This window comes from Aspergillus sclerotioniger (assembly GCF_003184525.1).
Source record: "Aspergillus sclerotioniger CBS 115572 chromosome Unknown BO94scaffold_47, whole genome shotgun sequence".
NCBI lineage: Eukaryota > Fungi > Ascomycota > Eurotiomycetes > Eurotiales > Aspergillaceae > Aspergillus > Aspergillus sclerotioniger.
In genome coordinates, this window is record NW_020291037.1 from 170150 (window position 1) to 185802 (window position 15653).

Sequence of the window (15653 nt, forward strand, 5' to 3'; positions counted from 1 at the left end):
AATCATGCATTCTGCCCGACTGAACCTCGCAGATGCTGGCTGGGATGGGTTGGCTGAAGAGACACATCACCAACGTCAGCGGGCAACGTGTCCCATGCGACTCGTCGACTCCCGCCAGTGGTGGGAAAAGACCCGATCACGTCCCCCCCAAGCAACTGCCCAGCTCGGGGTCTGCAGGTACAGCCGTGAAAGTTGAAGCATCAGATTGATTGATGGGGGAGTCCTTTTTTTGGCCCCTCATTTTCACCCCGTCAGATTAAACCCCGGCCGTTGGTCAGAGTGGGAAAAACAAAAAAAACAGGGAAAAGCCTGGCCGGATGTCTGGCGAAGTCGGCGAGAGACTGACTAAGTTACTGAACTCTGAAGGTGGATGAATAAATGAATAATGGTGAATAATGACGGCAGGGAAGACAGACTACGTAATACAGTGTACTGGTACTGGTGCCGTGGCTATTAATAGCTCCCGACCTCCATATTCCTTTTCCGTTTGCCGCCCGGCCTGATGAGGGAATGACTGCCTTCTTTTGACTGCCTCGCTGCCTCACTGCATGGCGGAATCTCGGATAGAGGATGATTGGTCTTTTTTTTGACAGCCCGTCGATCAGGGAGGTCACTACCATTAAGTGTACCTAGACACTGTTAGATAGATAGTTGATCATGGAGCCAGCTGCCAGTGGTCCCATCGGTGGTCTTTTCCGTGGACGAGATTCTCGGTCCAACCAATCGGTCGATGTATCTAGTATTCTTCACCATGCCGGGATATGCAGGAATCCTCTGAAGTTCTGGACACATCCACGAAACAAGCCTTTTTTAGAAAGGGGTAGAATCAATTGACGCCATGCGAGACGGGTGGTTGCCGAGAGGCTACCATGGATAGTGAAACGGTTCCTTCTTTGACAGAGTGACAAAGTGACACAGAACATGGCGGTGCCTCACCGGGGCATCGGTCGGGGCGATGACGTCATGCCGGGGTGAGTCAGCAGGAACACAGTAAGCCTTTTGCCTCTCTCCTCTTCTCTCACCGTCTGAGAGATAACCACCTCACTACTAACTAACCTGAAGCCGACCCGACCAGTGGCGCCGCCTCCGAGCCGGGGTCTGCAGCCGGCGGATCGACAGGTTTCAATATTATTGGTCAGGTCTGAGACGCCGCCCCAGGGACACTGGCCGCCTTTCCCTGGAAAAGGCCCCATGGCGGCGTCGCGATAGCAGAGAGTACGTGGGCACAAGCAGTCCTGTGTACGTAGGACGTGGGTGGGTTGTGTGCGGTGGATCCCCCCCAGTGGAGGCCCTGGAGTGGAGGGGGGAAAGTCTCGGATCCCCACCGAAGCCGCGCCTGGTTCACGAACAGATCCTGCCCGACAAATCTGGCCTGGCCTCTTGCCCGGTTGCCCCTCAAACCCTCCGGATGGCAAAAAAAGTTATACGTCTCGCGGACAAGTCGGATCATGACCCTGGGTCGGGTCTGGAAGAATCCTTCCAGAAGGTCCGATGTTCCACCGAATCGACATGGAAAGAACCGCGGTTGTAACCCTGACGTTGGATGGCGCGCTGATGTGCAGGGCGTGGCCCTCACAGGCCCGGGGCAGTGGCTGCTTCAGCGAGACGCTCGATAAGGTCCAGCACAGCGCGAGACACCCAATCATGAGACCCTGATATGGCGTTTCCTAATATAGCCAGCAGACGGTCGAACCGGTGTCTTGGACTTCGTTGGTCAGTCGGTTGGACAGCAGCCCACGGCAACCCCACCGCGGGTGAAAGGTTTTAGATGGTCTTATGTCTCATGTCTCTGGTCTCTCTGGTCCCTCGCTCTTCCTCAAGTCGTCTCTGGTCAAGCCCCAGACCCCCATCCTTCGTCATCGCCCGAAGTCGTCTTGCTTCATTTCCCTCGTTTCAAGTCGTGCTTGTCAACACCTTTCTTGCCTACCTACCGTGTTCTTCCCTCCTCCCTCGTTTCGTCCCCCGTCACTCGTTACTGGTTTGGTTTCCCTTCCTCGGTGTGACTGTTGGCAACATTTCGGGCATGTGGAATTGATTCTGGCTTATCGTGCACCATCTGTTCACTTGCGTGGCACGAAGTTGTCGATCCCAGGCCACGGCCATCATGTTCCGGATGGACTGGCAACGCTCAGCAGTGCTCATCGTGGGCCTGTTGAGCGTCGTTGCCGTAGGCTGGCCCTACACCGAGTCGCTCGCTGATTACAACCTCAACACCAATTCCTCGGCCAAGTCACCTATCGACTATTGGGGAGAATGGCCGGATCACGAATATCACCCGTCGCCAGACAACTGGCGATTCCCCATGTACACCATTTTCTTGGATCGCATCGCCAACGGCGATCCCACCAACGACAACATTAACGGCACCACTTTCGAACATGTCATCGACTCCAACCAGATGCGCCACGGCGGCGATCTCGTGGGGTTGATTGACAGTCTGGATTACATCAAGGGCATGGGATTCAAGGTGAGTGGCACAAACCAGCCCCATGTCAGACCGATTTTTCTTGCTGTTATACTGATCGGCATAGGCCATCTACTTTGCGGGCACGTATCTGATGAATCTTCCCTGGGCCTACGATGGCTACTCGCCCGTGGACACCACCCTCCTGGACATGCACCATGGCACCCTGGAGGACTGGCGGACCACGATCACGGAAATCCACAAGCGCGACATGTACGTGATTGTGGATAATACCTTGGCAACGTGAGTGCAGACCCTTCATTCCCTCAAATCATCCCCCACTAACCCAAACGTACAGTCTGAGCAACCTGATCGGGTTCAAGGGCCATCTGAACGACTCGGCCGACTTTTTGGCGACGGAATACGAGGTCGAGTGGATCACCGATCGCCAGTACGTCGACTTCCAGTTCAGCAACGAGTACAACGAAACCTGCAACTACCCCAAGTTCTGGAACGAGACGGGCTATCCCATCACCACCGGCGGGGTTCAGGACCTGAAAGGGTGCTACAACAGTGATTTCGACCAGTACGGTGAACTGGAGGCCTTTGGTAACTTCCCCGACTGGAAGCGCCAGCTCACCAAGTTCGCCTCTGTCCAAGATCGCTTGCGTGAATGGCACGAGCCCGTCCGGAATGTTATCACCCACCATTCCTGCATCCAGATCGCCAGTCTCGATGTCGATGGCTTCCGGTTCGACAAGGCCGTCCAGGGCACTCTGGAGCCCCTCGCCGACATCATCAGCACCTACCGAGAATGCGCCAAGAAGTATGGCAAGCACAACTTCTTTCTGCCCGGTGAGATCACGTCGGGAAACACCTTTGGCAGTCTCTATCTGGGTCGCGGTCGTCAGCCGAACCAGGTGCCCGACTCGGTGGACGTGGCCATCAAGCTGACCAACGATTCGGATTCCGAATACTTCTTGCGTGACGACGGATTGCAAGCGTTGGATTCCGCCGCTTTCCACTATACCATTTATCGGTCGATGACCCGTTTCCTGGGAATGGACGGTAACCTGGTGGCCGGGTTCGACCTGCCCACCGATTTCATCGAGGCGTGGAACGGCATGTTGGAGACCAACGACTTCATCAACGCCTTCACGGGCGAGTTGGACCCTCGCCACATGTTTGGCGTGTCGAACCAGGATAACTTCCGCTGGCCAGCCATCAAGAATGGCACGGTGAAGTACCTGTTGGGCCTGTACATCGTGACGTTGGAGCTGCCGGGCATCCCGCTGGTGCTCTGGGGCGAAGAGCAGGCCATGTACGTCTTCGATGCCACGGCCTCCAACTATCTGTTCGGCCGGCAGCCCATGACCTACCAGACGGCCTGGTGGACGCATGGCTGCTTCTCGCTCAACACCTCCAAGTTCTACGACTTCCCCAATGACAAGGGCCTGAACGGCTGCAACGACATCACCGTCACGTACGACCAGCGGAACCCGGCGCACCCCCTGCGCAACATCATGAAGCGCATGTTCGAGATCCGCGAGCAGTACCCCGTGGCCAACGATGGGCTCTACCTCGAGACCCTGTCGCAGCTCACCGAGAACATCTACCTGCCGGGATCCGAGACCACTCCGACTGTCACGGGCCTGTGGTCCGTCCTGCGCACCTACTATCCGGGGGTCCAGCAGAATGCCACCCAGAGCAATGGCACCCTGTGGCTCGTCTATCAGAACGGGAATACCACCGAGACCTACGGCACCAGCTGCACCAACAAGACTGCCGCATTGCTGGCCCCCTTCGACTCCGGGAAGAAGTTGAAGAACCTCTTCTATCCCTATGACGAGCTCACCCTGGAAGATGGCCCCGGCGGCAGTGGAGCGTACGGATGCGCCCGCAACATGACCTTGCTGCCGTGGGAATACCGCGCCTATGTCGAGGCCTCCAGCTTCGTGGAGCCCGGCCCTACCGTCACCGAATTCGTCCCGGGCCACGACGCACGATTGATCTCGTCGGAGGACAATGGGGAAAGCCTGGCCATCCAGCTGGGATTCTCCAAACCCATGGACTGCGACGTGCTCACCAAGGCCATCTCCCTGAACTCGACCACGACCAAGGGCATCACCGCCTCGTTCGACACCTCCAACGTCACCTGCGCCAACATCACGGCCCGAACCACGAGTAACAACTTCGTGGGCGAGGTCCCGACGGTGTGGACGTGGTCCACGACGTTGAAGAATGTCTACCATGGCGTGCACCAGCTGACGGTCAATAATGTGACCAGCGTCAATGGCACCCACACGAATGCCGTCGACAAGTTCCTGTTCCGCTTGGGCACCGAGACCAACCCCCTGATTTCCCCCCTGGCCAACTACTCCACCACCCTGCTGCAGAAGTCCGACAACGGCAGCTACTACATTCAGCATGACGCGGCGGGCGCGGATAAGTACCGCTACTCGACGAGTTTTGGCAGCAGCTGGTCCAACTGGACCGAGTACACTGGGGGCAACACCACCATCGATCTCACCTCGTGGTCGGGCACGTCGGCGCAGAAGTGGAAGGGCACTCACGTTCGGGTCCAGTATTTCTCCCGACTCACCGGCAGCAGTGATTATCTCCAGGAAGGCGATTACGGCTGGAAGGATGGTGTGGCTCGTCGATTCCCGCACATGTGGTGGAACGGCCCCTACAACCAATATGGCTACGACGCCGGGCTGGACAGCAAGATGCGGTTTGATGAGGACGACTTGCGCTGGAAGTACGATTTCGTCTACGAGTGGCCCTCGGTGGGACAGATCAGCATCTGGGGTACCGATGAGGATGGCACGCCCGACACGACGGGTGTCTATGGAGACGTGGATAACTCGTCGGTCGTGCAGCGGCTGCCTCCCTCGTACCTGTCGTCCAACGTCATCAACATCACCGAATTGCCGCCCTTCCCGCATCTCGGCTGGACCATCTCGCTCAACGATGCCAACCTCCGATACGAGTTGATCCCCGTGGGATCCGGCTGGGCCCAACTCGTGCTCTACGTCCTGCTCTGGGTGGTTCCCATTCTCATGGCGCTGGCGGGCGTGTTCATCTTCATCCGCACCTTCTACCGCGTTCAGCTCAACACGGATGGCAACGTGGCCAAGGAAGACAAACTGCCGCTGCTGGTCTGGCGCCGACTGAGGGGACAGTCCGGAGACGACCACTCCGAACGGGCTGTGTCCGCCATGGCGGCTGCTGCGCCCTCGACCGAGATGGCCATCGCCGGGGCCCCCGAGAAACGGCGGACCGTCTTGATTGCGACCATGGAGTACGACATTGAGGACTGGAAGGCCAAGGTCAAGATCGGTGGGTTGGGTGTGATGGCTCAACTCATGTCCCAGCATCTGGGTCACCAGGATCTCATCTGGGTGGTGCCCTGCGTGGGGGACATCGAGTATCCTCAGGACACCCCGACGGAGCCCTACATCGTCACCATCCTCGACAACCCCTACCTGGTCCACGTGCAATACCACGTTCTCAACAACATCACCTACGTGCTCCTGGACGCACCCGTCTTCCGACAGCAGACCAAGGCCGAGCCCTACCCTCCCCGCATGGACGACCTGGACAGCGCCATCTACTACTCCGCGTGGAACCAGTGTATCGCCGAGACCATCAAGCGATTCCCCTCGATCGATATGTACCACATCAACGATTTCCACGGCTGCCTGGCGCCGCTGTACTTGCTGCCCTCCCGCACCATCCCCGTGTGCTTGTCTCTGCACAACGCCGAGTTCCAGGGTCTCTGGCCGCTCCGCAACCAGCAGGAGAAGAAGGAGGTGTGCTCGGTCTTCAACCTGCCCGTCGAGACAGCCACCAAGTACTGTCAATTCGGAACGGTGTTCAATCTGCTGCACACCGGTGCCAGTTACCTGCGATTCCACCAGCGCGGCTTCGGTGCCGTGGGTGTGTCCAACAAGTACGGTAAGCGCTCCTGGGCTCGGTACCCCATCTTCTGGAGTCTGGAGAAGATCGGCAGTCTGCCCAACCCCGATCCCACCGACATCGCCCCCCTGGAGGAAAGCGGCGACGAGAAAGCCTTGACCCGGTCGTACGAGGAACGCATCACGGACAAGCTCGAGGCCCAGAAGTGGGCCGGCCTGACCGAGGATCGCAACGCGGACCTCCTGGTATTCGTGGGCCGCTGGTCCAAGCAGAAGGGTGTCGATTTGATTGCGGACGTCATCCCGGCCGTGTTGTCGGCCAGGCCCCAGGTGCAGGTGATCTGCGTCGGTCCCATCATCGACCTGTATGGCCGGCTGGCCGCCATCAAGCTGGACAAGATCGCCACCATGTTCCCCGGTCGTGTCTTCTCGCGGCCCGAGTTCACCGTCTTGCCTCCCTGTGTCTTCTCGGGTGCCGATTTCGCTCTGATCCCGTCTCGTGACGAACCATTCGGGCTGATTGCCGTCGAATTCGGTCGAAAGGGTGCCCTGGGCATTGGTTCTCGCATTGGTGGTCTCGGCCAGATGCCCGGTTGGTGGTACACGGTGGAGTCGGACGCCACGCGCCATCTGTTGCACCAGCTGAGGACCGCCATCAAATCCGCCCTGGACTCGTCGCAGGAGACGCGCGAGCAGATGCGGGCCAACTCGGCCAAGCAGCGATTCCCCGTCCTCGAGTGGATCCAGAAACTCGAGACCCTCCAGCGCACCTCGATCCAAATCCACCACGACAAGAACAAGGCCACCGTCGCCGGCTCTCTGCCCGAGTCGCAGAGCGCGTGGGACTTGCAGCAGAACATGCGGTACTCGACGCTGGCCCTTCCGGGGACGCAATCGCGCGCCTCGGGCGTGGAGACGCCCCCGGAGACCGTCATCGAGCACGCCCAGTCTCGCCTGCAAGAACTCCAGACCGCCGAGGGTAACAGCCGGGCCAGCAGCCTCAACCGCCAGCTTTCGCTGGGACGGCGCGCGGGACCCGGTCAGGGCCGCAACCGCCTGACCAAGAGGCAGCTGTCGACGCACTCGCCGGGTGACGAGACCACCGACGCCGAGGATGACGACGAGAATGCGGCACCCCCCGTCGACTACATCTCCCCGGAGGAGGCGATGAGGGCTGTCACCAGCACTCTGGCACCGACGCCCGGGGGAGACAGCCGGGCCAGCGTCAGCACTCCCCCGCTGATCCCTCCCCCAACCTTCCGCAATTCCCGGCCGGGGTCCCCGTACCCTATCTCGCAGGTCTCGTCGCCCTCCCTGGCTCCTCCCATGGGCCACTTCCGCACCGTCTCCATGCTCTCGTTGCCCTCCGTGGTGGGCGACCACACTTCCTTTGTGGGCGAATCCACGCCCACCCAAAATCAGCCGGTGTTTGAGCTGCAAAAGGTGGACCCGACCTTCACGGACAGCATGGGTCACTTCACGCGGCGCTTCGAAGACATCCTCACCAAGTTGAACAAGAAGAACTCGGTCACCGACTGCTGCATTGAGACCTACCTGATGAAGAGCGAGCGCCAGTTCTACTACGACTACAGCGACGCCCAGTTGAAGAAACAGCCCAAGGATCGCGCCATCGCCATGCCCGGCTCCGACAGTGGCATGCACGATGGCCCCGACGGCCGCGCCTCGTACGCCAGTGCCAATTCCGACTCGGACGGAACCGATGAGATTGATCGCTGGCTGATGCAGCTGGGCTACCGGCGTCCCATGGTCATCCAGCGATTCATGCGGCGGCGTATCGGCAATTGGCCAATCTACTCGCTCTTCCTGGGTCTGGGTCAGATCATCGCTACCAACTCGTCCCAGATCACCTTGTTGGTCGGCCAGGTTGGTGAGACCGCCGTCAAGGTGTACGTGATCGCGGCCATCTACTGTGTCTCCTCCATCGCATGGTGGTTCATCTATCACCGCTCTCCAGCTGTTTTCTCTCTCACCCTCCCCTGGTTCCTCTACTGCCTGGCCTTCATCATCATCGGCGTCTCCCCCTTCGGTCTCACCTCGCTGGGCCGCGCCTGGGCCCAGAACGTCGCCGCGGGCGTCTACGCCATCGCATCGTCCAGCGGTTCCTTGTTCTTCGCTCTCAACTTCGGTGACCAAGGTGCCGTCCCCGTTAAAGACTGGATGTTCCGTGCCAGTATGATCCAGGGTATCCAGCAGATCTACACGGTGGCGCTCTGGTTCTGGAGCTCCAAGGTCACTGCCGCCGAGGTCGGAGGCGTGTCTGTGGCAGCCCTCAGCTCGTGGAGACTGACAGCGGTCGTGATGCCCATTGCAGCCCTCTGCTTTGCCATCGGTGTCCTGCTGGCCCTGGGTCTGCCCAACTACTACCGCCAGTCCCCCAGTCGGATCCTCTCCTTCTACACCTCCCTTTTCCGCCGCCGCATCATCCTCTGGTTCTTCTTCATGGTCATTGTCCAGAACTGGTTCCTCTCCGCCGCCGTGGGTCGCAACTGGTCCTTCCTGTGGTCCTCCAAGCACGCCAAGCCGTGGGAGATTGTCATCCTCATCGTTGGCTTCTTCATCGTCCTCTGGGTACTCATCCTGATTCTCTTCCGCGCGCTCTCCAAGGAGCACAGTTGGATCCTGCCTGTCTTCGGACTGAGTCTGGGAGCCCCGCGATGGGCGCAAACATGGTGGGGAACGTCGAATATCGGCTACTATCTACCCTGGGCCGGCAGTTTGGTTTCGGGTTCCATTGCATCGCGCTGTCTGTGGCTCTGGCTGGGTGTCCTAGATGAGATCCAGCAAGTCGGCCTGGGAATGATTCTCCTGCAGACCATGACCCGAGTGCATGTTTGCTTCGTTCTCCTGGCGGCCCAATCCCTGGGATCCATTGCCACGATTTGTGCCCGTGGCTTCGCGCCGAACAAGATCGGACCGGCCAGCATCTCCCCGGATGTGGGCACGTCCATCGATAAGGTCGGCAATGCCTGGTTCTGGATTGCCTTGTTCTTCCAGCTTCTCGCAAGGTAAGTTCTTCTATTCTCTCATACATTTGCACCGTGCTAATCTTGGGTCTAGCTTTGGTTTCCTCCTGTTCTACCGGCGGGAACAGCTCAATCGGCCTTAGGCCATTGAGTGTCATGTCCCACGCACTGCGGCTCCCTGATACAGCCCCAGTCGTCCTAATGATGTTTGAGTATTAGTATGTCCTCTGGACCATCATGTATAGACTTGCTCTTTCACATTCCCCCTATGATAGCCTGCATATATGTACCCTTAGATATCAATGATTATAGACATTCCTTTTTTTTTTTATTCCTGTTATACTTTGCGTAGTAGTGGAACTTCTGTACGGGAGATGAGAGAGTAAGCCGAAGGATCAACACGTGTAAGCTGCTGTCAAACCTTGGACACTGTCATCCTTTCAGCTGACGCGGGAGCCCTTGCCGTATCCCAATGATGGACTTATACTCTATCTTTTGGAGATCCCTAGCCTGGAGCTCATCGCCTGTAACATAGGGCAGGGAGACTTTTCGACCATACAAAGTCCCACCCAAAGTCATAGACTCATACAGTGATTACTTAGGAAGATAGGAAGGTAACCTAGCTGAAGAAGTGATATCATAGATGATCATTATGCGCCCACTTAAAGCTACCTGCCACATTTCCCCTCGGCCCCTTTCTCCTTCCAAAAAACATTCCCGGATTATGCATCGGATGGCACCTCCCATTCTCCCCCCACCAGCCCCAAAGGGTCACGGATTTCTCTGTAGAGAATCTTGTAACAAGTATCACAATCAACCACCCCATCAGAATCCACATACTCGGGACGGCAGAACATCTCCATGACCTCAATATCGCAGTGCTCGATGGTCATGTAGAAGTGGTAGGAATGCTTGAATGGAACCCTCCACTTCCACCAGATATACCCGTCCTCACACACCTTCCCTGTCCCAGGGATGGTTTTCTCGGGCTCGTATTGATAAATCTCATCCCAGTCGGGTTTTTTCATCCCATAGTGTAGCACTATGGTTGATTGGGCAGCAGACAGTTCATCCAGGACGGCCATCCAGTGTCCGCCGATGTTGCCCTGTGAAGATGGTGGTCTTTCCGCAAGGAACTGTCGGAAGAAGCAACGGAGCTCGTCATCAGTTTTGCCCAGGAATCCTGTCTCAAAGTCGTCGATTGGCGGTTCGGTGCCCCATTCATCCACCTCTTGCTGATCAGGGGTACGGATAAGGGTCAGGAAGGGAACGGCATTCTCGGCCGTTTGGCTCTCATCGAACAACTGGCTGAAGACCTGGGAGGAGGCATTAGCTATCTGGTGGACAGATCTGAGGGTTTGACAATTATTCGTACGCTTCCTGGCATGTTGGCCGTGAAAAAGAACATGATGTCTGACATGGTGGACGGGAAAGCTGCACGCAGCAGTGGTGGGTAGAGTGTGTTATGGGGATACCAATTGGGATAAGGTAATGTTTTTGAGTTGGTTTCCCCCAGACCGAGACAGTCAGGAGAGATTTCTAGTTATAGGAAGAGTTAGCTATATACGCAAATATAGCAGGCTGGGACTGGAATAGCCAACTATAAGGGCTGGAATGCGATAAGCATGCAACATACTCAGCCCCCAACACGTCTTTCTGCCTGTTCCAAATAAGCAAGGCTGTGAGATATGTTTCGCCTTTGGGGTAGATACCTATGTGTCAAGAGATGATCAGGGGGTTGTCGTGTGATGGTCGACCCACGTCAGAGTAAACATGATGATGCGAAGGGAAGTGGAGATGCAACCAGAGCGGCAGGTGGTGGCCTAGGGTCATGTGACTCTTAGGCAGCCAACAGTTCCGCTGGACACGATTGGCTAATCCTCCTCTTTGTTTACTACACCGTCTCTTCTCATCTAAGGCACACAGTCATATTCGAGATATCTAGACCATGTATGTTTAGCCACCGAGTGGAAGCCCGTATTCCGTCAGCGTTACGAAGAAGTCGACCAGATACCAACAGGCCTTCCGAATACTGCTACGCCACAAATGATATCCTGAACGTTATCCATCCTATTCTTGAGAGACCTATTATCACTCTAAATCCCCCCCACTGCCAATTAATAGCATACAAAGTACGTACGGAATCCACGCTGATTTCCAAACATAACTTGTGTAACCATGACCTCCAGATATCCACCAGCGGGCTTCCCTAATGCAACTAAATACACGCTTATCCCTTGGCAGCTACAGAATGACAGGAGATTGCAATCACAACCGGCTTACTCGTGGTTCTGCTTATTCCAGGACTTGGATATCCAGCAGCTCAATCAGCTGAGTTCATCAATCTGCCCAGCATAGAGCCACCATGTAGGGTCCAATCTTCCAGCCCCAAAGGGGTGATGCCCCTTGGACTCAGTTTCAGGAGCTTCAGATGCTCTTCAGCTACTACGGCTTCCAGCTACTACAATATCTGGGATATGAGATATAAGAAGGTCAACTACACGAGCTTCATAGCCATGCAGACTGAACAGAAAATCAAAGCATCCTCTCTATTTACTTATCTCAATCTTTACGTTGGATTTTCTACATCATAAAAACCTTGTTTATTGCTATCATGTATATTTCAAAAGCCTTCTTCGCATTTGGTCTCGCCGCGGTCAATATACTTCCATGCCTAGGAGCTCCCATTCATCCAGCTGACGATATTGCTCTCAACGAGCTTGAGATCCGCGCTGGGGCGGTTCCCGGCTCAAGCAAAAGTAACCCCATCAAGGCCATGATGGAAGTGAATGACAATAACGCACTTCCTTTCGATGGCGACTGTTATGCCATCCTATGTTTGGGGAAGGAGCCTCTCTTGTGAGTTTAGGGCTAGACTCCAACCTGCCAGTTAAGCAATTGATCTAACATACACTTCTCCCATTTTCTAGCCAGCGAGATGGTTCTGAGAGCAACGCTAACCGAAAGGATGCTGGAGTAAAGAAGACATTCCCAGGAGGGAAAGGCAGTGGTCCCTTCAGAAACCCAACACTAGCCGGTGTCAAGACCCCTGGCAGTACATATGTGTCTCCAGAGGAGTTCCCGTATGCCTCAACTACTCAAGGTGGGCACCAGTAAGTTTAACACCTACAGTCTATACAAAGTATGTGAGCGGGTCTCAACTAACAATATACACAGAGCCGTCTTGTTCCCAGTCTCTGAATCCTCGCAAGACTCCCAGGGCGGTGCTATCAATAGCTTTTATAAGAAGAACAACATCGGTTCCGCAGATAAGGGTAAAAGGAATAGCTGGTACGAAATCACCGGATGGACCGGAAAGCTTGGGTGAGCCCTCTTCGCTGTACTCGATCGATCGCAAAGGTTGACGGGAAGCAGCCCTTACTGCACCGCCCTCCAAGCCAACAATGGCAAGTCCAATACCAATGATCCCATTTGTAAAGCGGGTGGCAATGGTACAGGCAAGTGGGGATTCGATGTAGGTGAATACGCCTACACTTATGATGGCCATAGCTATCACAAAGCCAAGGGCAGCAAATAAGGTACATGTGTCTTCGGAAGAGAATACCGTGACAGGTTTGGTATCTGTTCTGATGCGGTTAGAGTACTTTGTCTATTTGTTGTCGATTTTGTATATCTTTCGTTTCAGGGAGCGTGAAGCGTGACCACTTTCTATATCCGCGTTGATTTTGCAGGCAGAATCCATAAATAGATTCAGCTAATGCATAAATGGAAATAGCGTCTTGGCGTGCATCAAGGGATGTGCCGACCTCGCACGCCCCGCGGTATCTCCCTGGGATTCATCGCTTGACAAACATCTCGGCGAATCTCGGCGAATCCTCAAAAAGGTCTCAGACGGCCATTCTGTGTCCTAGGTGCCACAATGGCCACAGTTGACAGCTCGTTGTTAGGCAACAGTCCTCAAGACCCGTCTCAAGCGGACATTACCCGCCCGTCGCGTCTTGGTATCCGGCGGGATCATCCTAAATCTCATGTCGCGAAGGTGCTCGCTGTGTTCTGGACCTTCCTAATAATGGGAGCAAGTGATGCAGCATATGGGGTAAGGAGCGAGCCAGACATGGGTTGCCGTCATTGAAGCTAACATGGTCAGCCTTTAATTCCCTACGTAAGTGTCACGTCGCGAACCTGTTGGGAAACACCTATTGAATCAAAAGCTTGAATCATACTATGACATCTCCCACACGACTGTCTCGCTGTTGTTTCTGTCCCCCGTTTGTGGCTATACGCTTGCCGGACTGCTCAACAACGAGATCCACGTGCAGGTGGGCCGTCGTGGCATCGCCTGTATTTCAGCGGCCTGCCACTTGTTCACGTTTAGCATTGCCTCCTTGCATCCTCGGTACCCCGTTCTGGTGGTGTCTTCTGCGGTGGGTGGGTTTGGAACTGGTATAGCAGACTCGGCATGGAACGCTTGGATCAGCAGCTTGTCTAGCGCCAACCAGTTGATGGGGATTTTGCATGGCTTGTATGGGGTGGGAGCCATGATAAGCCCGTTAATCGTGTCTGCACTGGTCACCCGGGCCAATGTCCCCTGGTTTCGCTTTTATAATATCATGGTATGATTTCCCTCATCTCAACTACCAGCCAGTCGCTCATGTTCAGGCTGCCGGTGCTGCTGTCGAGGCCGTCGTCTGCACCCTCGCCTTCTGGAGCGCTCGACCGGTTACCCTAGACGCGAGCGAGGACTCCGATGAAAGCCAACGTGGTGGGCTGCGGCGTGCTCTTTTCCAACAACCATATGCCCGCGTGACTTGGATCTGCACCCTCTTCCTTCTCATTTATGTGGGAACCGAAGTCACTTTAGGTGGCTGGACCGTGGTCTTCATGATGCGGGTGCGCCACGCGACCCCCTTCGCTAGCGGCATGGCGGTTACCGGATTTTGGCTGGGTATTACCTGTGGCCGGGTCTTTCTTGGATTCATCACACCGATGATAGGGGAAGAACTGTCAGTTACGGTATGGCACCCTTCCCCTTTCCGTTCTCTTTTGGCCTAGGCTGACTTCCACGCAGCTGTATGCGTTGTGTGTGATTATTTTTGGTTTTGTCTTTTGGCTGGTGCCAAATTTCTACGTCTCGGCAGTCGCGGTATCTCTGCAAGGTTTCTTCCTGGGCCCACTGTTCCCAGTCCTGATTGTAGTGGCCACCAAGATACTTCCACAATCGCTACATGTGAGCTCGATTGGCTTTGCCTCGGCGATTGGAGGGGCTGGAGCTGCTTTGCTGCCATTTGCGGTTGGTTCCCTTGCGGAGAGCCAAGGAGTCCAGATTCTACAGCCATTCATTATTGGCCTCTCAGTTGGAATCCTGTTATTATGGCTCTGTCTTTGGCGAGTTTCGAAATCCGTGGCTGGGGGCATCTGCTTCGATACATCGCCATAAGTTGAACAACAGGACCCGACAAATGCTGGCCTGTCTTAGGGTTATGGCTGGCAGTGACATTTAGCTGATAGATATAAGTAGACGATGAACAATAGATACTACTACAGAATGCTCACATTTTGCCAAAGAAGCTAGTCATGATAACATCACCAACAGACTTCACCATTTACGTACCTCGTGATTAAACAGAGCGGGTGCTATTTTTAGAGCCATTTCCCGCAGCCGCATGAGGCTAGCCACACTCCAGCGCAGAAGAAAACTCGAGTTTCCCCGCGCCCTGGCTGACTCTGACCGGATATAAAACCGCTACCCTCAGCCATGCTCAGCTTCTGCCTTTACTCCTAGCCATCTCACCCCCAAGAAGTCAGGGACCAATCTCCATGCTATTCTTAACGCTAATCAAATCTAACTAAAAACATCATCTAGTCTATATCTACCGCATCGCCATGGCCTCAACACTGGGTCGTTATCCGTTGCGTGCCATGCTCAATGGACCCTTGCGGAGCCGAGGACACACCACGCTCAAACCCCATACGATGGTCCACTTTTCGACATGCCAAGCTCTCTGGCGCAACAAGGAATCGACTTCGACAAACAAGAAAGACCCTGGATATTGGCAGTATGATTTCAGCTTCCGAACTCAGATGGAGAAAATTGTCTTGATTGGTATTCTTGCCTTGATTGCGTCGGCGGGGCCTTGGTCGTGGTATCGAGATATTCGCCACTGGTGGAGTGGGGTTCCGGATGATGAGGATGAATAGAGTATGTTCCGATGATCGATGTGGTGTAATTGAAGCGATTTAATCAAAGATTCTCTATCTGCCACTTCTGTTGAATGGTTGGGTCACAAACCGTAGTTATGATGATTATTTAACTTTCTGATATTAGGTACCTTTTATCACGGTGTGATTTCTGATACTGCTCCGAGCCCGGCCTTCAGGATTATA

At 55.2% G+C, this 15653-nt stretch overlaps 5 protein-coding genes across 5 annotated transcripts; 4 read left to right on the plus strand and 1 right to left on the minus strand.

Moving 5' to 3' along the window:
* The first annotated feature begins 1727 nt into the window (after nucleotides 1–1727).
* ags3 (alpha-1,3-glucan synthase Ags3) lies at nucleotides 1728–9638 on the plus strand. The gene is made up of 4 exons (XM_025617515.1): nucleotides 1728–2467; nucleotides 2532–2707; nucleotides 2763–9350; nucleotides 9403–9638. The coding sequence occupies exons 1-4, from the start codon at nucleotides 2105–2107 to the stop codon at nucleotides 9449–9451; spliced, it is 7176 nt and encodes a 2391-aa protein (XP_025461993.1). The 5' UTR covers nucleotides 1728–2104; the 3' UTR covers nucleotides 9452–9638.
* A 288-nt stretch (nucleotides 9639–9926) lies between these two features.
* On the minus strand, nucleotides 9927–10970 carry BO94DRAFT_540435 (uncharacterized protein). Its single transcript, XM_025612913.1, has 2 exons — nucleotides 10684–10970; nucleotides 9927–10624 (listed from the first exon to the last, which is right to left on the minus strand). Exons 1-2 carry the CDS (start codon nucleotides 10726–10728, stop codon nucleotides 10031–10033), a joined length of 639 nt encoding a protein of 212 aa, XP_025461994.1. The 5' UTR covers nucleotides 10729–10970; the 3' UTR covers nucleotides 9927–10030.
* Nucleotides 10971–11988: 1018 nt separating this feature from the next.
* On the plus strand, nucleotides 11989–12903 carry BO94DRAFT_503797 (uncharacterized protein). The gene is made up of 4 exons (XM_025609490.1): nucleotides 11989–12167; nucleotides 12239–12421; nucleotides 12486–12632; nucleotides 12684–12903. The coding sequence occupies exons 1-4, from the start codon at nucleotides 12085–12087 to the stop codon at nucleotides 12844–12846; spliced, it is 576 nt and encodes a 191-aa protein (XP_025461995.1). The 5' UTR covers nucleotides 11989–12084; the 3' UTR covers nucleotides 12847–12903.
* Nucleotides 12904–13248: 345 nt separating this feature from the next.
* On the plus strand, nucleotides 13249–14821 carry BO94DRAFT_540437 (putative MFS transporter). Its single transcript, XM_025612914.1, has 5 exons — nucleotides 13249–13365; nucleotides 13417–13431; nucleotides 13481–13882; nucleotides 13929–14282; nucleotides 14338–14821. Exons 1-5 carry the CDS (start codon nucleotides 13339–13341, stop codon nucleotides 14704–14706), a joined length of 1167 nt encoding a protein of 388 aa, XP_025461996.1. The 5' UTR covers nucleotides 13249–13338; the 3' UTR covers nucleotides 14707–14821.
* Nucleotides 14822–15073: 252 nt separating this feature from the next.
* On the plus strand, nucleotides 15074–15647 carry BO94DRAFT_540438 (uncharacterized protein). The gene has a single exon (XM_025612915.1). It carries the CDS (start codon nucleotides 15153–15155, stop codon nucleotides 15465–15467), a length of 315 nt encoding a protein of 104 aa, XP_025461997.1. The 5' UTR covers nucleotides 15074–15152; the 3' UTR covers nucleotides 15468–15647.
* Nucleotides 15648–15653: the final 6 nt, after the last annotated feature.